At 41.4% G+C, this 27,236-nt stretch overlaps 1 protein-coding gene across 1 annotated transcript; it reads left to right on the forward strand.

Annotated features, from left to right (window-relative positions):
• Window positions 1-2,608: 2,608 nt before the first annotated feature.
• Window positions 2,609-27,127, forward strand: LOC133108093 (multidrug and toxin extrusion protein 1-like). Its single transcript, XM_061217516.1, has 18 exons — window positions 2,609-2,719; window positions 4,554-4,734; window positions 5,158-5,259; window positions 8,764-8,832; window positions 10,290-10,438; window positions 10,589-10,631; window positions 11,044-11,088; window positions 11,176-11,273; window positions 11,731-11,828; window positions 12,012-12,125; window positions 17,360-17,427; window positions 18,396-18,504; window positions 20,601-20,676; window positions 20,804-20,873; window positions 21,049-21,181; window positions 21,357-21,451; window positions 24,900-24,978; window positions 26,775-27,127. Exons 2-18 carry the CDS (start codon window positions 4,561-4,563, stop codon window positions 27,077-27,079), a joined length of 1,827 nt encoding a protein of 608 aa, XP_061073500.1. The 5' UTR covers window positions 2,609-2,719; window positions 4,554-4,560; the 3' UTR covers window positions 27,080-27,127.
• The last annotated feature ends 109 nt before the right edge of the window (window positions 27,128-27,236 follow it).

A 27,236-nucleotide genomic window follows, 5' to 3' on the forward strand; every position in this document is an offset into this window, starting at 1 on the left:
TTCTACTACTCCTCCTCCACTCAGGAAGTCAGGGAGATTTAGAACATCACACTTGGATTTGTAGGAATTTGGTCCTTTGTAAAGTAAAACTGCTACTTCCAAAATTTAGGTCAATAACAATTTGTTAATACAGCAAGATAGTCTTGATTACAGTATGAAACATATTGGGTAAAAGCAAGGCAGGGAATTAAAAAGTAGTTTTGTGTGGGTACAAGTTTTATACCCCACAATACAGGTTCCCATCCCTGACTGGGTGACAGGCAGAAAAACAGACCTTGTTACGTATGTACAATGAGCTGATGAATATGCGCAGAAAATGCTGTAACCAAAAAAGAAAATACAATTATTGGCATACGCTTTATTTTCCAACATGCTAACACAAGTAGTGCGCTTTACTAATGATTCAGTGGAAAAAACCAAAGCCTTACACTTTTCAAGTGAAAAACCTATATCCCCAAAAAACAGGTTCCACAATTATTGGCACCCCTTGTTTAATACTCGAGCAGACACCCCTGGCAAAGATGACAGTCATCAGTATTTTCCTATAATTTGTGATAACGTTAGAGATCATTTTTGATCATTCCTCTATGCAGAACTTTTCAGAATCATCCATTGAAAGCACCATGTCATAGAGGCAGTTGGCATTCCAATCAGTAAGGCAACAAACCAACACCCCTAGTTCTGGAGAAATGAGTAAAGAACGTGTCTTCTGTCTCCAGGGTCTACCATGGCATGAAAGAACTAGGTCTGTCATAAAGTTCACTTAACAATGTTTGTGTATACATCTATGTCAAAAGAAAGAAAAATGAGCTGGAGATGGGCATGTTACATTCTTTTTTACATTACACGTCAAAAAAGAATCCTCCCCTGGAGCAATGGGGGGCAATGGATGCATATCCATTGCATACCATGACTTCCTGATGTCTGTGACCTATCAACATCACCAGAGTCTGGACATACCCGTTTATATATCTTGTTCTCAGGTTGTCCTACAAACGATACTATAACTATAACATTTGAATGGATTTCTATGGGAATTGGGGGGTGGGACTAGATTAGGCTAGATTAGTACATTTGTAGACTTCGGGTCATGAAGGGTCCACGTTATCAAACCAGCCTCAATCAACCATGCTGCTATTAGGTATACTGTAGATACTTCAAGGGTTTTTTCTCCTGAATAATTCTTCCATTGAGTTCAACAGGAAAATAAGTCAGGATAAATGTCCTTTGTAGTATCTGTGGCATATCTGCCAGCAGCAGGATGGTTTGAGGCTCATCTGATACCACGGAACCTTGATGCCATAAAGCCATTTAAAGCCACATACAAATGTGTTCCATACTGTTTTGGCGTAATTTACAGCTGAATCTAGTCCCACCGCCCAGTTCTCATAGAGATCCATTCAAATGCAAAGAGATTTTTGTATCACTTGTACGACAACCTTAACATATGATATCCAGATTCTGGTGATGTTGATAGTCTTCAAGAAGTCATGGCATGCAAACAATATGCAACCAAATACAAAACATGACTATTTTATTTGAGATTGTTATTTTGCCTCAAACATTGGAATGCGGGACCATGTATAAAAAGTACTGTAGATACTACATGGTGAAACCAATATGTAAAAACCTTTTAATAAAAGCTGAGAATCTACACATTGACCACATATGAATCGTTTGATTACAAACAGAGGAAAAAAAACATTAATAGGAAAAAGCAGAAAGAGGCAAGGTATGTCCAAACTTTTGACTGGTACTGTACTATCAGACATCATTTCATGTTTGTATTGATTGAATAAATGCTCTATCTGTGGTGGGAATTTTAATTTATTCCTGTAAGAAAACACTCAGAGACAGAGACAGTAAATAAAATCCAATCTTTACTTTGCGCATAGGGTCCAAGTTGCATGCAAAAACAAGGACAACGGTTTTTCTCCTTTGTCTGGATATATGTATGTGCAGAGCGCAACAAATGTACGCCCCCTTTGAATATTAATATTCCCAATGATCAATATTCAAAGACAATCCACCACTCTCCTCCTTACTATAGATTGTTTATTCATATCTCCCCCTTCAAGGTACTGTCTATACAGATACATGTTCTCAAAACATTCCAGCATGATGTATACGCAGGGGCCTGTGAAATTAACTGCGTGTCTGAGAAATCTATCTTATCTTGTTTTAACTCCCTATTTCCAGGAAGATAATCCCCATGGTAGCTTCCGTCATGAGGTCTTATGTTTTTGGTTCTACAGGCTCTCAGGCACCAAGACAAGATAGTCCAGAACACACAGTTAATGGCCGTGGCCTTGGAGGCCCATGGTACAGACAGGGAGAGACATCTCCACTCACACAGTTACAGAAAATAATATTAATTAGCACTAAGCAAGTTATGGTACTTTAACAATTATGTATGATCAGGATCACGCCAGTATAAACAACTAATAATAGGATAAGCAATTACTAATAAAATAATCACATGAATATATAATTTCAACAACACTAGATGCGAAATACATGAAAATCTACCGTGCCTAAACATGGCAATGTTGCGTCCAAATGGGGGGAAACAAGGGGCGTGTTTAGGTAGTTCTCCAATCTCCATACCTGGCTACTTAATAAATACGAGAAAATGGAAGGGGACGCGTATCGAAAACAGTTCTGTTCTATTTCGCATTTCTTCCCGTAGCAGTTTTATAAGAATTCATAGGAAACTACGGTAAGACCTTTTTTTTCCGTTTTCATGCAAATAAGTCTCTAGTAAGTGTAGACAAACGTTCGCCTATAGGTTAAATCAGAATGTTTGTAACCCGTTTTCCGATTCTTAAAAGGGAAGATAATGTAATGTAAAGATAACCCAGATCCTACAGTCCGTTTACAGGGCGGCCTCCGGTGCTTGGCGCAATCAGTGACACAGAGACGCCCGATATGTTTCAAAGTGTCAGAAGCATGGGGAGGAAAACTAAACCGCAACTTCTAATTATATTGCTCATGTCCTTCACGAACGTTGGTGGCAGCTAACGTTAGCTTATAAACACCAGATGCTCATCGGCGGCCGCACAGAGAAACAATGGGATGATGACCTGATAACATGAAACGTTAAATCCGACCTTGCCTGTTGTAAAACTAGTTAACTAGCTAGTTTTGGTGGTTACGTTGCAGTAACAGGGTTTCAAATAACGCTATCTAGCTAGTTTGCACTGGTTATGCATGTTAATGATGTTGGCTAGTTAACGTTAGCTGCAACATTTAGTTCAATTTTCATCAATTATTTTTATATTCCACAGAAAACATTGCCCGCTATTCACATTCATATCCACCCGGAACTAAGTTCTTTGCTGTTGTGACGTCATGGTGATTTAATCTATTTGTCAACATATGCAAAGATCGATGACGGTAAAATGTTAGAATTTAGCGACCATAAACTCAGCCCATTCTCAAGCAGAGATACGGGCTGAACCCTGTGTATCAGATGGTGGGAATCAGGTGAAGAGTTTGGTATCGCAGTGCTAGGATAGACCATGTGCAGTGATAACAGGGCCAAGGGAAGGAGAAAAAAGAAGCGGGCCTAGGACTGAGCCCTGGGGAACTCCTGTGGCAAGGGGCCGAGGTGTCGATACTGTACCAGCTCAGGCAACCTGGAAGGAGTGATCAGAGAGGTAGGACTCAATCCAGTCCAGGGCTGTGCCACAGATCCCCGTTGCTAACAGGGAGGACAGGAGGATGGAGTGATCCACAGTGTGGATTAAGGATTATGGTAACCTGGCATGAGTGTTGTAGCCTATTTAATTAAATAAATGAAAAATAGCCTATTAAATGTTTTGCTGACATTTATGGATAGCCTGTCATTCCCATTTTTAGCCTACTTATAGTGATGGATTGCGCCAGAATTTAGGCATTAACGCACAAAACCTACTCCCGCTTAGTTGAACCTGAACAGAGGCCATAGTTTGCATTCCAATCAATCAATCACAAACCAGAACCCCTAGTTCTGGAGAAACGAGTAAAGCATGCTCTGTGATACTATCTTGTATGTAGGTTACGACTGTATCGTATGGCTCATAAACATTAAGCGTTATGGAACGAGAACCCATGGTATATCATGGATATTGGCACAGCTAGCGGGGTGGTTAGGCACGGCCATTTACCATTTGAGTGCTTAACCCTGTGATGCACAAGCTATGCAAAGAGAAAATTTAGAGTTTGCAGAGAATGGGTTGTTAATGAGAGAGGTCAAAGGAGAAAGGCCAGACTGGTCAAAGCTGACAGGAAGGTGACAGTAAAGCAAATCATCACACATTACAGTGGTCTGTAGAAGAGCCTTTCTGAACACACAACATGTCAAACCTTTAAGTGGATCGGCTACTGCAGCAGAAGACCAGTTAGTCTAAGTAATATGTTTAATAAAGAAGCTCACTCAGTGTATAGGCCTACTACGGCACCGATTACAGTGTTGAAATACGTCTCATATCATATTATGTCATTCTAGTATAGATGCAAACAGCACCAATATGAATTTATATTTAAACAGTTTTCAATATGTGTGCCTTTAGTTACAGAATGGAGGTGATCCATCCGGGAACTGGCGAGATTATTGGAAACCATTCTGACCCAAACACCCTCACAGACTCAGATTCAAGTGAACAGACTGGATGTTTCAGATGTCTGTGGCGTGGGATCCCTCTTAACTGCAAAAAACAATTTTCTCAGTTCTCAAAATTAGCTGGACTTGTGGTGAGATTCAATGCATATGAGTTTTTCACTCATGTCACTGTTGAATCATGCACACAGTATGATTGCCTGTCTTGTTTTTATGTTTTTGTAATTTTAGGGAAAATGATTTGTGATTAATTTGGGATAATGTCTAACACTATTATGTAAAATCAATGTTTTGTTTATATGATGTGAAGCTATGATGTGAGTTGGAAAAACAATTGCCGTACCTATTGCCATGATCAAACAATTCAGTTCTGTTAATGTTTTAAAGTTTCTCTCTCTCTCTCTCTCTCTCTCTCTCTCTCTCTCTCTCTCTCTCTCTCTCTCTCTCTCTCTCTCTCTCTCTCTCTCTCTCTCTCTCTCTCTCTCTCTCTCTCTCTCTCTCTCTCTCTCTCTCTCTCTCTCTCTCTCTCTCTCTCTCTCTCTCTCTCCCACACACAGTGCTTTGCTCAGCTTCTGGTATTTTTAATACCTTTTGTCAGCACTGTATTCTGTGGACATCTGGGGAAGACAGAGCTGGATGGGGTTACTTTAGCCACATCTGTGAGTGACCTCTCCCTGAACTAATCAGCCATATTTTTCATTATTTACATTTATTAATATCTTTGATGTGGGAAATTAATGTTTTGTCTTAATGTTATCTGAGACAATATGATACAATGTAATATGTTCACATGGTAGTACCATAGCATATCACATTATTTATGATGGAAGGCTACCTTTAAAATAGCTGGGTTAGGCAGCCCTGGTCCTAGAGTGCCAAGGATGTTCCTGGATTTTGCCTCTTCATTAAACCATATAACTACGTAATTGTATTATGAGGCTTAATGAGCACAGAAAACCATTCTCTGATGGAAGTGTCGTGAGCCACGGACCCCTTGCCGAGCTCAGACCTCACGTTCCCACGAGCAGTACCTCACCATGAGGTGTCTCGGGGACGAAATCAAGTACTCCGATCGTCCTGGAGCCCTGGTAAGTTCTACTGAACTTCCAGCCCAGTCTCGAAGTGAAGGGTGTGATGCAAATCTGGTAATCGATGTCCTGTATTCAATGTATTCCTCTAAAGACTCTTTATCACATATGATTATAGTAAGATATACTTTATTATAATCAATCAAAAGAATAGAGTTATACAGATTACAGTGTACATATCATCTTTTGCAGTTTGCTAATCACATGCAAGTTACATATACCCCTCTTAGCTCTTTCTAAATTACCTTTCCACCACGATGTTTAAAAATCAAGGTACACCCTTCCTATATCCATCCTCCTCTTTGGCCTTTACCTTATCTTATGGCTCCCCCTTCACGGAGATAAAAGCTACTGAACTTCCATTAATACAATGGGTACGAACACCCCTAAAGTCTACTACTTATTTATATCGTATATAGTATCTTTCTAAAAAATAAAAGACATAAAAATAAAAGGAAACGTATAATGTATTACTTCTATGTATTACTTTTCCTACTTCTACAAGTAATATAGATTATAATTACCACTCATGCCCTAAATATAGCCATCTCGTTTTCTGCGGGATCTGATCCCTCCTCCTTGCTGTTGATGAGCTCTTTGAACAGCTGCATTGGTTTGGGAATCTGGGGCAGGATCAGGACCCAGACTTTCGAAAGACGTGACTTTGCACTTCGTACTTCTCCTGCCTGTTGTCTGGGATGTGCACTGGTATTTCTTCGAACACGTCGGGGGTTTTGCAGTGCAGCCGCAGCATATGCCTCTCCTCACTGACACTGAGGTTAGGGGGGGAGGCTTCAGGTTCTTCGTGGGTCCAGCAGGAAGGTGTTCTGTAGCGTGGAGGAACCCCGCGTCCCGTCTGTTGGCCTCCAGGTGCAGTTCACGGCTCCAAGCATGTTGTAAAAGCCCTTTAACTCTTTCACCAGCTTTTCTGTATGATGAGGGATGCGCGTGAACACCTCTTCGACATCAGTCCTGCTGTCACAACTCTTGGGCTGAGTCCGCACCGCGTACGTCACTCCTCTCTCCATATCCATATCCTGGAGTGGCGCGCAGAGGGAGCGCGCCACTCCAGCTTGACTACAGCTGTCTTGTGTTGCTCTCTCTTCACCAGCTCGTAGATATCTTCTGAAGCCAAATTCTGGGATCCTGCTCTAAGGTCTAAAAGCTTATCCCTTATATATCTTTTTTGCATACAAAAGTGTACCTTTTTTGATAAGAAATGCCCCCATTATGTCAAGCGGGAAGACATTTATCTCTTATATAACCTGTTTTTTAATGACCATATTAATTATTTCTGTTTTTCCAATTGTCATTTTCTCATACCTTAAAAGAACTGTCCCCAATATTTTATGTCATGGGCCCCTCTGGTTTGGGAATTTCCCCCATCTTAATATATGAGTGGAAAAACACTAGCCCTTATGTTGTTTTTAATGAACCTATTCATCACTGGTGTCTGTGTCAGTTTCATAATCTCTCCTTGACTTCCTCCAAACTTTGATTTCATGTAAGCCAGACGTTAAAGCCTGCCACCATCCCAACACCCTCTTTAGGTGCCCCTTTTTGTGGCGCCTTAAGGGATCTACAAAGGACATCCAGCCAATAGCTGAGTGTAAATCATCCGCCATTAATCATTAATTTTCTTTCGGTATTGACATCCCTTCCGTTTTCCTTATTTTTGTTTTTCTTTAGCCAGGCATTGTGCCCCTCCCCTGTAGGGTTGGGGTATTCTCAGTCAGAACTTTAACCTTGCTCCTTAAAACCCTAAATCTAAGTCCCCCGACTTCAGACTCCTCTACTGACAAGTATGCCTGCTCATTCTCTGAACCACATATTTTTCTTCTTACGGGCGTTCTTACTACCACCTCGATGGCGTGTGCGAGGGGTTAACAATGCATTCCTTTCTAACCCATCCCCCGTCAATCTCTCATCAGGGGGGCCTAGGGCCGGGTCCTCGACAGAAGGTGATGCGGCTGAAACACTGGTTTAAAAATTTGCCAGTTTCAAACATTCTGAGTGACTGAGGTATTTAGCACATTCAGCTCAAGGGCCCTCATTTATCAACACTGCTTACTGATACTTGTGAATGTGCTTAAAGGAGCACTGTCAGGCTTGTTTCAGTTGATCTTATTTGGATGAAATGTGTGTACAAAAAATGTGTGTGATTTAAAAAAATTTTATAAAAAAAAAAAAATCACATTTTAAAAATCTAATATTCCTAAATATGGGGGCAAAACAAACACGTCCAGTGACGTCACAATGTTCACAGTGTGCTTATTGTGCTCTATTGGGATTACTAACTGTTATGTTCGGAACCTGAAACCCAAAGGCAGACCACGCGATTCCAATAATTGTTGTTTATTACAGTCCAATGTCAAAAGCCAGGTTATCCAGAAACACAGTGTCAAATCAAGGGGAATCGTGGGAAACCGGAAAATTCAGAAAACACCCAAATAGTGAATCGGGCATATAGGGAAGTGATTCGAGCTCAGACCTACATAAAGACACAGACATCACAGGGGAAAACAAGTGCAATTAATAATGAATGTAAACAGAAAAACCAGACATGACTATGAAAAATAATAAATTTACAGTAAAACAAAATAAACTAAAAGACAGAAAGCAGGAACATAACAGTTACATAAAAAGAGGTGGTAAAATTATAATTTCCAGTGTGGGATGCAAAGTGTGAAAATTCACCATAGCATGCACAATATGTTTAAGCTGATTTATGTAGGTGTAAATGTTTTACATGTAAAGCATATGCAATGAATGAATAAAAAGGTACAGTAAATTGCCAACAAATTGGAAAAGCTCGGTCTGACATAAAACAGATAGTGACACACAAAAACATGACCATCAGCACTCCAGTTTCCAGTCACATTTGAAAGACGGTGGCTTCATGTGTTCAAACGCCCCTAATATCAGAGACAACTTTAATTACTGTACCTGAATCTTGCATAGGTGAAGCAATTACTGCTATATTTACAACATATGAAATTGGTTATAAAAACTGTTTGATGTTTCTTGCTGTTATGAAAGGTTAAATCATTATTTTGTTTAATGTTTGCCTGCTAGATTGTGTCTATTGCTGGTCTTTCAATTGGACAAGGATTGGCAGGAACATGTAACACATTCATATCTCAGGTAATGGTATACTGTTTTTTTTTCACCTTCCATTTTTGTACACTTTTTATTTTTGTCCTGTTACATTTCTCATTTCTTCCAGCAGAATCTGACAGTAGGCTATACACTCAGTAGCCACATTATTAGCTATCTACTAGTAGGTAGGCCAGACATTTCAGCCAATATGTATGTTAACTTGTGGAATCGGTAATCTCTAATTTGGCAGATCCAAACAGCAGATACCATGATGCAAAAAAGCGACTTCTCATCATGTGAGATATGCATAATGCACAATACAGAGGAGGCTAATAATGAGATTTAAATGCCGGTCACTGATTCTTAACATTTTTGTTACATTTAAAAGTGAGAATTTAAAAGTTAATTGCTTATTTTCTGAAACGGTGTCATTGTTTGCAATCAAAGAATATCATTCTTCAATTCTGAGAAACTGCCAGTAACTGGCAGACGCAGACGTTTATCTGGACACTGCGACAATGACGTTTTGCGGAGGTTGGTGGTCTTGCTGGTATTTTGATCCAAGGATATTGCCTTAGTTCTATTCCTGTACTCCTTTCTAAATCCCCGATCAGGACACTAAATTTGTTTTACTTTGGTAGGCTACTAGCGGCGAGATGATGATAACATTACGTTAATTTTGGTTACAGAGTAGATGGCAGTGATTTTCAAACGCAGATCAATATTAAAAGATGTGTGAACACTCCATTTAGCCGTGTGCATATCGTGGATATTGGCACGGCTGGAACGCAAACTGACAGATAGAGACAATGGACTGGACCTATCCGTTATATAGAAATTATACCACTGCACTGAAAAATAACTGACCACCGATCAGGTGTGCAGATTTTATTCACAGCTAAAATATGCAACAAATATCAATGCGCTGTCGGGGATGCAAGGATTGTGTAAAATGCGTTTAAAACAGCAATTCCTGAATACAGCCGTCAACACCCTCGTTTAAATGTCCAGCACTCTGAATACTGAACACAAGTGTGCCGACAGTTAATACACCTAACTTAACCAACATGTTAAATATATTTATTCGACTTTTGGTAATTATGATCAAATATATGAATTATCAATGAAATCGACAAATTCAGAGACAGGCAGAGCAACCTATTTGATCAACGTTGAGGCTATCAAAATGCACAACTTGCAACCAGGTGAAAATCAAGCTAGTGAAATTTTCTTTGGCGGTGATGCAGTTTGCTTTTAGTTGCAGCAGGCAAATTTAGCCTGTGTGAAGATTTTTTTCTTCTTCTCAGCAACTGGGTCTATTTTTTCTCCCGTTCCCATTGCGTTTCTATTAATACATTTGTTTCTATAAGTTTCAGCAATTATGGAGGAAAACTAAGCAAAATAATTCTATTCACTGCCATTTTTAAAGGAACCTTACTGTATCTAGTATTTCCTGCCAGACATCTTCCCATTAAATTAATTGTTATTTGACTTCTTTGCAGACCTTTGGGAGCAGTAACTTAAAGAGAGTGGGGGTCATTCTGCAGAGGGCTGTCCTCATTTTACTTCTGGCTTGTTGCCCATGCTGGGCTCTTCTTATCAACACAGAGTCTATCCTCCTGGCCTTCAAGCAAAGCCCAGAGGTGGCCAGGTAAGGAAGGGATGTCTGTATTTTAGCTGAAATCCTATTGTATGAAAATATGTTTTAGCATCAGGATTATATTCTAATGTATGCTTTCTTTCTCATTGTGTGCTTTGTTTTGCTGCTTCATACTCTGATGGTGCTCTTTGACCATGTAAGGCTGTCCCAGATGTATGTGGAGATCTTTATGCCTGCATTACCTGTGAGTACACACAAACACACATTCTCCAACACAGCACATACTCACATTTACTCACAGTTATGCATACACACACACACACACACAAACACACATTCTCCAACACAGCACATACATAAAGTCATTCACAATTGTACATAAAGTATGTGCACACATACACACTGACAGCGATGTGCATAAACAGTCAGTGAGTTGAGTTAAACAGGATTATGACAGACTGTGGTTCATACACGCATTGGTGCAAACTGGAACTAAGCTGCTCCATTTCTACATAATTCTGGTTTGGCATCAATGAATAGATGCATCAGTTTGTCTTTTTCCTGTTCTATCAACCTCCATGGGCACAATATGCAATGACTGCATTTGAAACCTTTAAGTACAATTACTAATGCATTTAAATGTGTGTTTCTTATAGGCCGCCTTTCTGTTCGAGCTACAAGTAAGGTATCTTCAAAGTCAGGTAAAGAATAACACAGAATGCTACAGTTGTCTACATATGAGTTCCTGTTTTTCCATAGGTGTTATTTTAATAAATCATTCATTTCAGGGTATACTGTGGCCCCAGATATTCACAGGAATTGTGGGAAATGTCCTGAATGCACTGATCAACTACATCTTTCTGTTCGTTCTGGACCTTGGTGTAGTGTGAGTATTCAAATCAGTTGGTTTAAATATGTATAATTTTTCCTACAGTGTTATGATTGTGTCATACTAGTTTGAATACCATACACTAATTTGAAATGTATGGTATACTAGTATCCCATATTTCATTGCTCACTCAGTGACAATATGCACAATTTCATAACGGAGACCAAAACAAGACTTCATTATTTAGGCTGCTGAATGGCTTATCCTGTTAAGGCCCTGTTCTCGTGTCTGTGACCCAAAATTGACTCTGTTGTCACCCAGGGAAGGGAGTTTTCAGGATGCAGCATTGCAGCGGATCATTGCACACCACCGACCCCTACTGGTCATTCAGGCACCCAAAAATCTTCTGAATCAGTCTGCGTGACCTTAACTTGTGAAATCGAGTGTTACAAGAAGCCCCACCTGACATCAAGGTGTTTTGAAGAATAATAAGTCAATTGTGTGTTATTTTCAGTGGTTCAGCTGCAGCCAACATGATATCCCAGTACTGCCTGGCTTTGTTCCTGTTTGCTTACATTCTCTGTAAGGGTTTGCATAAGCCCACCTGGGGAGGTAAGTTCAGGTGCAAGGGATAACTAGGTTATTACTGCACTCATCCTCACCATGTGTCACCTGCATTTTTAAACACATTCCTGTGTATTCAAGTGCTAGTCCCAGATCATACAAATGCATATGAGATGATTACAAGTGTGGGTAATTTCTGCTTTGGGTGTCATATGTGTGGTTCCCTTTTAGGCTGGTCAGTGGAATGTCTGCAGGAATGGGGACCCTTTGTCCGCTTAGCCATACCCAGCATGATAATGGCATGTGCGGATTTATGGATGATTGAGATTGGGGGATTCCTTGCAGGTAAGTGGCTGCTGTTTTATGTTCATTACCTGTCAGTTGTTGCAGAAGGACTACAGTATTACATTACATTACATTATTGGCATTTGGCAGACGCTCTTATCCAGAGCGACGTACAACAAAGTGCATACCCATAACCAGGGATAAGTTTGTTGAAAGACCCTAGAGGGAAGTACAATTTCAACTGCTACCGGTACAACAAAGATAAGGACGAGGGACAATTTTTTTTTTTTTTTTTTTGAACAAAGAAACGAACAAACGGAGCAAAAGTGACCAAAGTTAATTACCCAAACACTGCTTACCTAGCCAACTAAAAATACCGATACACAAAGCAAGTCACAGAGACAACAATTAAGGTTCACAGGGAGGTAGGGAGGGATGGGGAGAGGTGCTGCTTGAAGAGGTGTGTCTTCAGCTTGCGCTTGAAGGTGGGGAGAGATTCTACAGTTCTGACCTCAACGGGGAGTTCGTTCCACCACCGTGGAACCAGAACAGACAGTAGTCGTGAGCGTGAGGTGGAGGTTCGGAGAGGGGGAGGTGCCAAGCGGCCTGTGGAGGCTGAACGAAGAGGTCTGGCAGGGGTGTAGGGTCTGATGATTTTTTGTAGATAAGCTGGGGAAGACCCTTTAACTGCTTGGAAGGCTAGCACCAATGTTTTGAATTTGATGTGAGCCATGACAGGCAGCCAGTGGAGGGAAGTAAGCAGGGGGGTGACGTGTGAGTGTTTGGGAAGGTTGAAGACCAGACGAGCTGCTGCATTCTGGATGAGTTGGAGGGGTCTGATGGCGGACGCTGGGAGGCCAGCCAAGAGGGAATTGCAGTAGTCCAGGCGGGACAGAACCATCGCTTGGACCAGGAGCTGGGTCGAGTAGGGGGTGAGAAAGGGGCGGATTCTCCGTATGTTGTATAGGAAGAACCTGTAAGACCGGGTCACCGCCGCAATGTTCTCGGAAAGGGACAGTCTGCTGTCCATCACCATGCCGAGGTTCCTTGCACTGGGTGATGGCGTGAGTGTGGTATACCCGAGGGAAATGGAGAGATCCAGATGGGGAGAGGTATTAGCAGGGATGAATATCATTTCAGTCTTGCCTGGGTTGAGCTTTAGATGGTGGTTGTCCATCCAGCTCTGGATGTCCCTCAGGCAAGCAGAGATACGGGCTGAAACCTGCGTATCAGACGGCGGGAATGAGACAGAGTTGGGTATCGTCCGCGTAGCAGTGGTAGGACAGCCCATGTGCAGTGATCATAGGGCCAAGGGAGCGAGTGTAAAGAGAAAAAAGAAGCGGGCCAAGGACTGAGCCCTGGGGAACTCCTGTGGCAAGGGGCTGAGGTATCGATACCGAACCAGCCCAGGCAACCTGGAAGGAGCGACCAGAGAGGTAGGACTCAATCTAGTCCAGGGCTGTGCCACAGTTCCCCGTTGCTGACAGGGCAGACAGGAGGATGGAGTGATCCACAGTATCGAAGGCAGCAGAGAGATCTAGAAGAATGAGGACAGAGGAGAGGGAGGCTGCTCGTGCGGCATAGAGTGACTCACTGACGGAGAGGAGCGCAGTCTCTGTCGAGTGGCCCGATCTGAAGCCAGACTGATGGGGGTCTAGCAGGTTGTTGTTAGAAAAGAAAGAAGAAAGTTGAGTAGAAGCGGCTCATTCTATAGTTTTAGAAAGAAAAGGAAAAGAGATACCGGGCGGTAGTTCTGAATGATGGAGGGATCCAGAGCAGGCTTTTTTTAGCAGCGGAGTGATGTGGGCCCTCTTGAAGGATGCTGGAAAACAGCTGGAAGACAGGGAGGAGTTGACAAGGGAGGTGACAAATGGGAGAATGTCAGGTGTGATAGTCTGGAGAAGAGAAGAGGGGATAGGGTCAAGGGCACAGGTTGTAGGGCGGTGGGAGAGCAGGAGTTGCGAAACATCAGAGTCTGTAAGGGGGGAGAAAGTGGAAAAGGAAGGGATGGGCCTAGAGGGGGGGAAGGGCACAGTGAGGGGAGCGGTGGTTGTAAAGGATCTGCGGATGACTGTGACTTTCTCATCGAAGAAATTATCAGCAGAAAAGGAGGACTGAGGAGGAGGAGGCGGTGCGTTGAGGAGAGAGGAGAAAATAGAGAAAGGTTTCCGGGAGTTAGAACCGGAGTTCTGAATTTGTGTTTGATAGTATTTTGCTTTGGCGGCAGTGACAGCGGAAGAGAATGCCGCCAGGAGAGACTGGTAAGTCGTGAGGTCTGAAGCGTCTCTGGAGTAATTTCCAAGTAATGGAACATGTGCCCAAGGCTCAGCGAAAGAATCATAGTTCTGTGTGGAAAATGTACTGTGCAGTGTGCAATATCTCTGCTGAATCCCTTGATGGTCAGTTGCTCCTCTTTATTATTTAAATAAAAAGCTCCAGGTTGCTGGATGGCTCATTTAGGTAGGGCAAATAAACAAACAAACAAAGAACTGTAACTCCAAGGTCGGTGGTTATAATCCCGGTGTAGCCACTGTAAGATCCGCACAGCCGTTGGGCCCTTGAGCAAGGCCCTTAACCCTGCATTGCTCCAGGGTAGGATTGTCTCCTGCTTAGTCTAATCAACTGTACGTCACTCTGGATGTCTGCCAAATGCCAATATTGTAATGTAATGTAACGAAATCTAGCTAGTCACTAACTAATCAGCAAACTAGCTAGCTTTGTCACAAAACAGAAAGCTTGACAGTTAGCTATATTTGTACATTTACTTTGTTAAGATGCTATAATCAGATGTTTTAGGAGACATTTCTTTTCAGTCCAGTTGTTCTGCACCATTGTTTTAATTGGCATGGCCAACCTGAGTAAGCACTTTGGTTGTAGGCGTGAGTTCCTGGCCTGCAGTGGAAAAGAGGATCTTTGTCTTTGTCAGTGACATTTTTCATCAAGCTTAAATTGCCCCTAAGTTGTGTACTTTTGGCTGGAAAATTGAACACACTCAATCATTTTCCCAGTCTCTTGTAAGCATGCAGTCAGCAAGGAGGTGAGTAAAAGTGCAAAAGTGATGGTTGTCCCTTTTTCTATCTAATTAATTTCAAACCAAATACATTACTCTACTTATTAATAACACGGGACAAGGAGTTTAAACAAAAAAAAGAATGTCCCTTGTTACTCTTTTTCCATACAGTACACGACTACGATATACTATGCTATGGTGGTAAAATATATCTAATAGAGTGCCTTGCAAAAGTATGGCAACAGTAGAGTGAAATGATTCTTTTTTTTTTTTTGCCTACATACTCTAGGCATTTGGATTTGAGATCAAAAGATGAATATTAGACAAAAATACAGAATCATATTTTATTTATTTACAGAAACACCTATTTTTGAGTCCCCCATCTTCAGCTGTGAAAAAGCAAGGATGAACATCAAAGTAAATCAAAGGAACAGAAGTTGAATATTTGGTAACGTAGCCCTTAAATGCAATATCATCTCCAATCATTTGGTATCTTCTTTCACTTCAGCCACCTTCAGTTGATCTTTGTTTTGGGAGGTTTCTGTCTTCTGACTTGGCCAGGACAAAAATGCAATCTCCACAGATGAAAACAAAGGCTAAATCCACGACTAGACTCTCAATCACAGACTCTCAATCACAGTTTACACCTGAAGCTCATCTGTGAATGGGGGGACCCAACACAAAAAGCTGTTTCTGTAAAATGGTAAAACGTATACACATGTAAATAACATGCAATTAAAGCTGATTGCCGATTGACCTTAAATGCTAATGGTACAGTCAGGTCCGTAAATATTGGGACATATAAAAACTCTTTGGTTGCTTTCGCAGTATGCTTCGGGTCATTGTCCATCTGCACTGTGAAGCGCCGTCCAATGAGTTCTGAAGCATTTGGCTGAATATGAGCAGATAATATTGCCCAAAACACTTCAGAATTCATCCTGCTGCTTTTGTCAGCAGTCACATCATCAATAAATACAAGGGAACCAGTTCCATTGGCAGCCATACATGCCCACGCCATGACACCACCACCACCACCATGCTTCACTGATGAGGTGGTATGTTTTGGATCATGAGCAGTTCCTTTCCTTCTCCATACTCTTCTCTTCTCATCATTCTGGTACAAGTTTATCTTTGTCTCATCTGTCCAGGATGTTGGTCCAGAAAGGCTTTTTTAGATGTTGTTTGGCAAACTCTAATCTGGTCTTCCTGTTTTTGAGGCTCACCAATGGTTTACATCTTGTGGTGAACCCTCTGTATTCACTCTGGTGAAGTCTTCTCTTGATTGTTGACTTTGACACACATACACCTACCTCCTGGAGAGTGTTCTTGATCTGGCCCACTGTTGTGAAGGGGTTTTTCTTCACCAGGGAAAGAATTCTTCTGTCATCCACCACAGTTGTTTTCCGTGGTCTTCCGGGTCTTCACCGGTGCGTTCTTTCTTTTTAAGAATGTTCCAAACAGTTGATTTGGCCACACCTAATGTTTTTGCTATCTCTCTGATGGGTTTGTTTTGATTTTTCAGCCTAATGATGGCTTGCTTCACTGATAGTGACAGCTCTTTGGATCTCATATTGAGAGTTGACAGCAACAGATTCCAAATGCAAATAGCACACTTGAAATGAACTCTAGACCTTTTATCTGCTCCTTGTAAATGAGATAATGAGGGAATAACACACACCTGGCCATGGAACAGCTGAGCAGCCAATTGTCCCATTACTTTTGGTCCCTTAAAAAGTGGGAGGCACATATACAAACTGTTGTAATTCCTACACCGTTCACCTGATTTGGATGTACATACCCTCCAATTAAAGCTGAAAGTCTGCAGTTAAAGGATATTTTGTTTGTTTCATTTCAAATCCATTGTGGTGGTGTACAGAGGAGAATTGTGTAGATGTCCTAATATTTATGGACCTGACCTGGACCTGAGAAATAAGAAATTGTTATTTTTACTGTCACCATAGTTTTGGCAGGCACTGTACTGTATATGGAGTGGAGCCTTTCAACCACTGGTCTAATGTGCATCAGGACATGTATTTTGTTGTATTTTGTACATTTGATACAAAATACTCCACATGTAAATGTATCAAAATACAATTTTAATTATTTTTGCCCATCCCTAGTTTTTTGTTAGAAATGTTTTGTTTTGTGTCTTTTAAAATCAGCTGATAAAGTAAGCCACAATCTTATTTCATGGTTTATTAATTACATTGTACACTTTATAGTCTGTCAAATGATAAACTGAGTGCTCCCTGAGGAAATGTATATCACCAAATCTTCACTGCAGGTCTGATCAGTGAGGTTGAGCTGGGATCACAGTCAGTCATCCGTATGGTGTCTGGTATTCCATACAAGGTAAATGCACCTTAAATATGAACTGGTAAAACTGGTAAAACTCTATATAAAGAGCCAAATTAGCCGGTTGTCTGATCGTGTTACTGGCATGAAGGCTTTGTTAATTTAGGGTGGAGCAAACCTTGATCATGACTATATTCTGTCAGCAATCTAATTCCTCTATTTTCTATTAATCACTAAATATGTTTTAAGTGAAATGTTTGCGTTCACTGAAAAGATCAAAAGACGGGAAATTAAATTGGTCAGCCCTCTATCAGCACAGATCTCTGACAATTGCAACAGCCAAACAACATGTACTCACCACTGGGCAGATTATTTAAGATTCAAACCTTCTCTCAAAGAGTTCATGATCTTTGAGTAGTGCACTGTAAAAAGTGTTGTCTATTTTGAATATTAAAGGCTCAGGCAATATAATTATTCATCACTTTTCTAAAGCATGCTTTAATCCAACATTCCCATGTGTCCTATTTGGGACCGCATATCACTCTTCCAGCATAGCTTGTCTATGACCTGTGTTGGTACATAGTATACATGTTTACATTTGTGTGATTTAATTGATAGATCCTGCATTAGAGTGTATATCGTAGGGTGTACATTGCTATATTCTTATTCATATAGGCCCATTGTATGTCACCCTGGATAAATGTGTAGATAGAGATATACACTCAGTGAGCAAAAATATTTCATATTTTTGGTGAGCCCATTGCCATTGTAGTAGACTCCCTGTGAAATGGCACAGATTTTGAAATGGGTGAGATATTGAGGATCAAATGTTGTTGTTTGACATGGTTGAGTCCAATGCAACTGCTACCACACTCCGTATAATATTCTTCTCAGCAGTCTCAAGCAGTGCCAAGTCCAAAGCACTCCTCTGAGTTAGGGGTTCCCAAACTGGCCTGTGATTGTACTAAATACTTCTTGTCTGCACAGATCCGTGGTATAGGTGACTGAATTATATTTGCCTTCAGATTTCTGGAGGCATCAATGTAGCTGCCACTGTGACTGTGGGGATTGCTCTGGGAGCTGGAAATGTACAGCAGGCTCAGCTGTCCTGCAAGATCTCCATGATATGTGCAGGTATGAGGGGGAGAGAAACACCACATTGTCTGGGCATCATACATGCATGCACATGCTGTCTGCTGCAGTTCATTGAATACAGGTAGTGAACCCATATTGGAAACAGCAAAGTAATTTACTAGGGTGCTGCCAGATCACATACTGCACAAAAGCCAGTTAGCTCATATTTAACTTATAGTAGTGAAACTTACTGTCTCTGGCATGACTTCACAAACCCCATACATGGCATTTGATCAGACCTGGTGACTGAGACATGCTCCTCAACCATGGGACTAGTGCTCTGTGGGTGAGGGCATTGTCATGATGAAAGAAACTCATCTCTGTGGGAACATTCTTTAACATGGAGGGAAGATCAGCCCTCAGTACCATCATATGCTGTCTGACACTGATTTCACTTCTAAGAGGTTGAGTGTAATGTAATGAGTGCTCCCAAATCATGCCAGGAAAATGGGCTCCACACCCGAACAGAACCTCCAGAACCCTTCACTGCTGGAACACGGTTTTGTTTCTAGTTTATTCTCACTGCCTGTATACAGTATATGCAGTGGGCTCCAGACACCGTTGATGCAGAAAAAGTGGTGTAACCTAAAAAATTATAGTTATTGACTTAAGTTATTGTCATAATTCCAATAAGGTTTGGCAAACTCAAGATGCTTGGTTTTGTTTATTGTGCTCAGTCTTTGTGCCACCCTTCCGAAGAGTGCCATTAACAAATTTGTTTTTTTTAGTTTAGACACAGCCAATCTCTGTAATCCTTAAACTGCGATCCTTGGGTTGCTTCCCTGCCTCTCTCTCCATCTTTACCTTCCGTGGATATAACATGCACTTGCATAGTTGAAATCATTCCATATTGTTGCACTTACAGTGCTAAGTAGAATGTTTAACCAATTATGTCTTTTTTGTGCCTATTACCTGACTCACTGTTCTGCTCACATGGGGCCTGCAGGGGGCGCTAGAGAGAGCGATGAGACATGGACCCCCAAACCAACAGAACCCTACACTCTCAAAGAAGAGTGGTTCCAAAAGGAATCGGGCAGAATGGGTTTCCGTCTGGAGCTTTCCCACTTCACACCTATGATAGAGGGTTCCATGAAGAACTAAAAAGGGAGAGTGTAGGCAATGCAATAACCTATCGACAATCGAGTGGCTTGACTGGGACCCAGAAGGATAGTGATGAATCCGTGCGAGGGAGATAGACACCGCAGAATAAACGGAACAGTGATAGTAAATTACCATCTGTGTCTTCTGAATTGACAGTTTATTGACCTTTCCCATGCTGATGGTTGACAATGGGATTTTTCATGATGGTCATCAATTTCTTTGTACTCTAGTGAAACAGGAACTGATGCAATGTCCTGCATTTACAATTACAGGTTCTTTAGACTGAGATTAATTCTATTAATTGTGGAAATAATTTTGGCACCTGTGGTTTTCAGAAAGAAATTGACTACTAAATAAAAGTTTGTGCTCAATTAAAAAAACTTAGACACAAGGATCAAAACGGTAAACACTGGTAACATAGCCTGTTTGCCTGTTCAAAACATGCATCATGCATTCATATCTTTGAAGAAATCTTGCAATTCCAACCTCATTGGTTCAAGTAACTAATTTATTGCGAAATACTATTGGAACATTTGTTTACCTCACCCATACAGAAGATACCTATCGCTTCACTGTTTAGTTGTTTTTACAATACTTAAATATTGCAGTTGGAAATACTTGATACATGTTTGAATATGGTTATAAATGGAATAGTGGAAACAGTAGAAGAGACTGGAATCATTGAACAAAACCAGAGTACTGTAAAAATATAATTACAACACACTGTGGCTTTGTTTCACTGGCCACTCGATTTCAGTTCAGTCACCTGGCAGCTTCAGTTCAGTCTAAGCCCAGTCCATTCTATTATCACAAACACTCCCCAATCAAGCCAAAAGAAGATTCTGACCTCATATCATTATTCTGCTTTCCTAGGAAGGATCCAGTGTGGCTAAAAAGTGCATAATTAACATGGGCGGCTTGCATTATGCATTATGTCTGCATTCATTATGTTTCAAAGGTTTCAAGTGCGCCCCTGTTGTTTTTATGGTGTACAGTTGTGATCTCCCTATGCGTAGCAGTGATCGTTGGGTCATCATCAGATGTAATAGCCATTGTCTTCACAAATGATGAGTAAGTACCATTGCTTGTAATACAGTCCCCTCCAAAAGTATTGGAACATCATCAAAGGTGCATTATTTACATATGGCCACAATAAGTTCAATCTATTTTCCATTATTCTCTTCCTCTGAACTCACAGGCAGATCAGGAGAAGGACTGGTGAGGTTATCGTTATGTACGCACCATTTCAAATAATTGATGCAATATTGGTAAGTAACAAGCATTACCATATTCATATAAATATTCATTTAATTTGTTATTTACCTGACATTTATTTGAAATTGTTGACAGGTTATTGCTGAAGTTTTACTTTCACCATTGGTTAAGCAGTTTGATGAAAAGTTTTTCTTTGTGAAGTTCTACATCTGATGCATGTGTGTTCAGTCTATGTTTCAAGGCATTTTCAGGGGTGCGGCAAAACAGAAGATCGCAGCAGTTTCTGCGCTGGTTGTTTGCTACTTTCTGTGCCTTCCCATCGGTGTGTCCTTAACGTTTGCAACGAAACTCGGAATCACCGGTAAGGACAATATGAAAGTTCCTGTCCCGAATACATCAACCATGTTCAATTTCAAATATTGCTTTTACATTTCCTTTCTTTCTTAAGTGCAGTAACACCAGCTTTCATGCATAAAGTACTCTCTATTGCCCTCTTGCTGATCTGCAGAAGCTAATCTCTCTGCTCCTATCCTCAGGTTGGTGGATTGGTCTCTTAACTGGTTATTTCCTGTTGGATTCTTTCTGTCTTGCTGTTTTTCTCAATATTGACTGGAAGAAAGCTGAAAGTGAGGTAAGTGCCACCTTCTTCCATCATTACTATTACATACTGGCTTTAAAAGCCCTTTGCTCCAGCCCCATAGTGACCATGGCCCTGGCGTTGTGACACTGCTCATCTCAAATATTCAGGCCTCTTGCAGCCAACTATGAGTGAAATATGGCAGCATGCCAATGGCAGAAATAGTGTGTGGAAATCCAGAAGCCATGTACGCAACCCCGAACTGTGCATGCAAATTCATTTGCTGTGTGCTTTTACAGCACTCACACATGAGGAAAACCTATCTGAGTACAATACCTTCTATTATCTGAGCACAACAACTGGTTTTGCTCACATTTCTCTTTGCTGCTCGCAAAACCTTTTTTTTCACTTTTGTCCTTTTTTAAGGAAGAAGGGAAGCAAATGTTTCACACATTGTTATAAAATATATTTCCTTCTGAATTGCTACATATAATGGGCCGTTCCAAACATTGTTTGGAGGAACAACGTCATTTGATTAAAAAGTTGATTGGAGAGGGGGAAACATATAAAGAAGTGCAAGAAAGTGGAAGAAAACAAGCAACTACTGTTAAAACGGATCATAGAATAGTCAGAATTGCAAAGATTCAGCCATTCATCAGCTCCAGAAAGATCAAAGATGATCTACAATTACCTCTAAGTGCAAGAAGCCCTCGTGAAGCACCATTGTTGAAAAAAGGGCATGTGCAGAATCGTTTAAAATTTGCAGAGGAACACATGGATTGGCCCAAAGAGAAATGGCGTAACATTCTGTGGACTGATGAGAGTAAAAATGTTCTTTTTGGGTCTAGTGGCTGTCGATAGTATGTCAGACGACCCCCGGGTACTGAATTCAAGCCATAGTACGCAGTGAAGACAGTGAAGCATCGTGATGCAAAAATCATGGTATGGGGATGTTTTTCATACGACGGTGTTGGGTATACCAGGGATCATGGATACGTTTGAATACATCAAAATACTTGAGAGATTATGTTGCCATATGCTGAAGAGGAAATGCACCTGAAATGGATGTTTCAACAAGACAATGACCCCAAACACACGGGTGAAGAACTTCTTGTTTCTTCTTCAATACTATAACTGTTTCGCTGCTGGTACTTCGAATCGCGTTTCAGGAAAGAAAGAGTCGTTACCCGAAATTCGAAGTTTCAGCTCTTTATTCCTGGTTCCAGGTCACCTGAGCTTTCACCAATCTTACACAATCCTTACTGGGAATGACAGAGTTTATATCAGTATCTGAAAGGAAATGCTTCATCCATGGTGACAAAACACTCCTTTAGATATGATAATGTCTATTGACAGGTTTCCTGGTTAGGCCAAATGGTTGTGCAGACAAATGGTTGTCGGCACCTAGACCTCAAATCAACGCCAGGAAAGGAAATGTAAATAGAGTGGGGGAAAACAGGGTGATTGTGGGGATATGCATTTGAATAGGAGCAGAACTTGCGTGTCAACTTTTTAGCTCAGTTACATCTTGAAAACACTGAAATCTAACACGGGTAAGCGAGCAACATCTTGGTTCCAGACAAAAAGGATTGAGGTAATGGAGTAGCCAGCTCAATCCCCAACCTGAATCCCATTGAAAACTTGTGGGGTGACATTAAAAATACAGTTTCAGAAGCAAAACCCAGAAATTCACAGGAACTGTGGAATGTCATTTGTTCATCCTGGGATTAAATACCTGTTTCTAGGTGCCAGAAGTTGGTTGACTCGATGCAATGCAGTTGCGCAGCAGTTATCAAAAACAATGGTTATGCGACTAAATATTCAAGTATAAACTTGAAAGTTTTCTAAGGTCACTCTTTTTAATTTCAAGTGGGCTACAAGGTAAATGGTTGGCATTTAGTGGCTTTATCCAAAGTACTCTATAATTGATTCTTCTCATTCACCCATTCATACACTGTGGTGCCCTGCTGGTTGAGAGAGAGAGAGAGAGAGAGAGAGAGAGAGAGAGAGAGAGAATGGGTGAACAAAAATGATTTTATTCTCGATCAGGGCCTTCAAGTCACAGTTCAATTGTCCAGAACAAAAACTGGTTCCTTTAAAAAAACACAAAAAAAGAATCGGCCTCCACGCAACAGTGTTCGTCTGTCTTTGTCGGGGGCGGGGTCGCTCCGTCTCCGTCTCCCCGGTCTCGACCGTCCGCTTTCCCAGCTTAGTCGCCCTCCGTAGATGATTCAGTTCTAGGGTTTAGAGCGGGACAATGTTAGCTGGCTCACAGCAGGAGAGATATGCTCTCGTGCCCCGGATTTCAGTTTCGGTCGTGGGGTTTCCTCCAGGAATTTTCCTCCACGTTTCTCTCTGTGGGAGTTTGTTCGTCTCTAGGCTGAAAAGGCTTAAGCCCGCACTGGCGTCGTGTCTCTCTGCCTCCGTCGTCAGCCCCGCTCTGCTCCGCAGCCCCGCTCACTCGGTTCAGCTGTCCCTGTTTAATTAGAGATTATTCGTTTTTCCATTCCGCACGCCTCTCGCCCCGGTGGTGCTGACTCTCTCCACGGCTCTCTCCAAGGTGCGGCTCTACCGAAAGATGACCGAGGGAAATACTCGCCGTTGATCACTTTCCCAAGCTCCTGGTGCCGGCTCAGTGGCCGTTCTACTCCGGTGGTGTCTCAATCCCAGATCGGGCCACCACAACACACTCTCATGGCGATTGACTGCCATGCAAGGCACGAACCAGCTCGTCAGGAGCATTTAGGGGTTGCTCAGGGACACTTCGACACACCCAGGGCGGGATCAAACCGGCAACCCTCAAACTGCCAGACGACTGCTCTTAACGCCTGAGCCAATGTACTTGAAATTAATTTGCTGCCAGTCAACAAGGTCTCCTTTTTACTCCAGAAGTCTCCTTTGTGACCTTTATCACAAAAAAGAATTACAATTAAAGAAGTCATGAACCCAATATTGGCACATTCAGTTGCAATATGGAAGACGGCACAGAACGATTGGAGAATATATTAATCTGTCTGGCACAACCCCAATATATGTGTCAGCAAATGATCAATATACTGGGAAAGTGGGTCCAAAAAGGCATATATGCCCTTGGAGATCTACATAAGAATGAGGTATATGTATCATTTGACAAAATTAGGAATATGTACAGTTTTAATTGCAAAAATATCTAGAAATATATGCAACTTAAAAACTATGTATATGAAACTAGGAGTTCTATTAGGTTAGCAGATACAAGAGTAATTTAATTATTTTTTATTTTATTTTTTTGGTTTAGTAGGTTCTGTGCAATGTGCTGCAAAATGTTATAAAATGCTTATAATGGCCAAAAGTGATGATTTTCAACATTTAAGAATCATATGGCAGAAAGATTTAATGTGTGAAATTGATCAGACAATTTGGTCACACATCATTTCAAATAGGGAAATAAGGGAAAGGTTATACAATTTAAAGTTTTACATTTAATATCATGGTAATAATATGAGGGTGTTGATGTTTGCAGGCACAAGTCAGGGCTGGGGTACAGCCAGAAGAGAAGAGAGATCGGGGGCAGCCCATGGAGATGCAGGGTGGCTCTCATGGTAAGATTCCCTGCTCAGAGAGCTGGAGTCCCACAACTGGCCAAAAGTCACCGGCAACTTTTTACTTCTGCTGTTCACCTGTATCAGCAATTCAGTACTCTAATGGTACAGTATCTGAGAATAATTCATCATTAAACTGCACAGCTGTGTACTGTGTCTAATTGCATGGCTAAGAACGTGAGGGGTGTCACAGATAGGTCAGCCTTCTTCATCAAAGAAAGAATTAAACATTAAGAAAATATAATTCTGCATAGGGGACAACATAGTTCTGGTCTGGGTTACTGTATACCAATGTGCTTCTTAACACACAAAATTTTGAATGTCAATCCATTTGTGTTTGTGAGGCATTCTTAATGGACAAATGAATTCTGTCATGACAAATTACTGCCATTTTTTTATTGTTGGGTTTTCAGGTTTTACATCATAACAAGTTTATAAACAATTTATTCTGTGAAATAATGTAGGCAGATTCTACAAAATATATGCAACCAGATCATTATTAGCAGCACGTCTAATTCTTGAAAAGTTTTGCTTTTTTCTGTTGCGCAATTTTACTCTGAAATTAAGCTTTTCACCCACATGTACAGTAAGTATTTCATAAGTATTTGGACTGTGACACTATTTTTGTTGCGTTGGCTCTGTGCTCCAGCACATTGTATTAAATATGAAACAATGAATATGTAATTAACCTTAATATTGTTAACTTTAATGTGATGGTATTTACACTAAAAAGTAATTGGTGGCCACTCCGCTGTTTCTTGGCCAGTTGTCTGTCATTGCATCATCAGTTCATGCACAAGAACAGCAACAAAATGTCTAGAGTTGATTCTAAGTGTTACATTTAGAATCAACTCGCATATGGAATCTTTTACTCAACTAGAACCCTCTCCGGGATGTAGTCCTACACGTGTCAAAGGCTACCATAAATCTGGAAATGGGGAAATCTGATCTCAGTGATTTTGACTGTGGTTTGAGTATTTCAGGAACTGCTGATCTCCTGGGATTTTCCCGCACAGCAGTTTCTAGAGTTTACTCAGAATGGTGCGAAAAACACCAAAGTGTGAATGGCCGTTTTGCGGAGGAAACGCTTTGTTGATGAGAGAGGTCAAAGGAGAATGGCCCCATTGGTTTGAGCGGACGGAAAGGCTACGATAACTCGGATAACTACTCAGTAAAATGATAGTAAGCAGAAAAGCACCTCTGAACATGTAGCCTGGTCTAATGAAACTTGATTTCTGCTGAGGCGTACAGATGGCAGGGTCAGAATTTGGAGCCAACGGCATGAATCCATGGACCCAACCGGCTTTGTGTCAACAGTCCAGGCTGGTGGCAGTGGTGTAATGGTGTGGGGAACATTTTCTTGGCACACCTTAAACCCCTTAATACCAATCAATCATTACTTGAATGCCACAGCTTTTATTTGAGTATTGTTGCTTACCATGTGCCTCCCTTCATGGCCACAATGGCCTGCTTCCAGCATGATAATGCACCATGTCAGAAGTCTCAGACTGGTTTCATGCACTTGACAATGAGATCGATGTTCTTCCCAGTCGCAGGATCTGAATCCTATAGAACACCTTTGGGATGTGGTAGAACGGGAGGCCCTACCCAGTATTTGTAAAGTGCTAAAGTGCTCAGTGAGTATATTGTAGCATTTATTTTTCAAGGCTGAGGAAAAAAAAGATTACTGTTTACTGTTTACAAACGCGCATCAATCTGGACTGGTTCTCTGGGATTATGTGTGTTCTAAGCTTTTATCTGATTTTGTGTTAATTATGCATGTTTAACCCTTGCAGAAATTACTCCGGACAACCATGAAGGGGGGCACAGTCCCTGGCAGTTTAACTCTGACCTGGAGGTGCTGCATGAGAGAGACAGCGGGACCCTCACTACAGTGGGGGAGGTGCTGACTTTCAGGCAGCTGTGTCTGCGGCGGGGGCTAGCGCTATGCTCCATGCTGGTCCTCCTAGCTGCAGGAATCCTCACCAACATGCTGCTCCCTGCCGTCTTCACATCAGGGCTAAATGAGACCTCCACCGTACCACCCACAGTGGACAACCTGTGGACTCGCAATACTATGGACCAGACGGGCCAAGTATGATGCCCAGTGGAATTTCAGGTGTTCTTCCAGGTGTTCCACATTCAAGCTGTTGGTCTCAGCTGGCATGACTCCCAGTGAACAGAGGATGGCTGATGCAAATTTTTAAAATAACTGACCTGATTTAGGACTAGGGATTTTAACAGAAACACAAACAACC

This window comes from Conger conger, chromosome 13 (genome assembly GCF_963514075.1).
Source record: "Conger conger chromosome 13, fConCon1.1, whole genome shotgun sequence".
Classification (NCBI taxonomy): domain Eukaryota; kingdom Metazoa; phylum Chordata; class Actinopteri; order Anguilliformes; family Congridae; genus Conger; species Conger conger.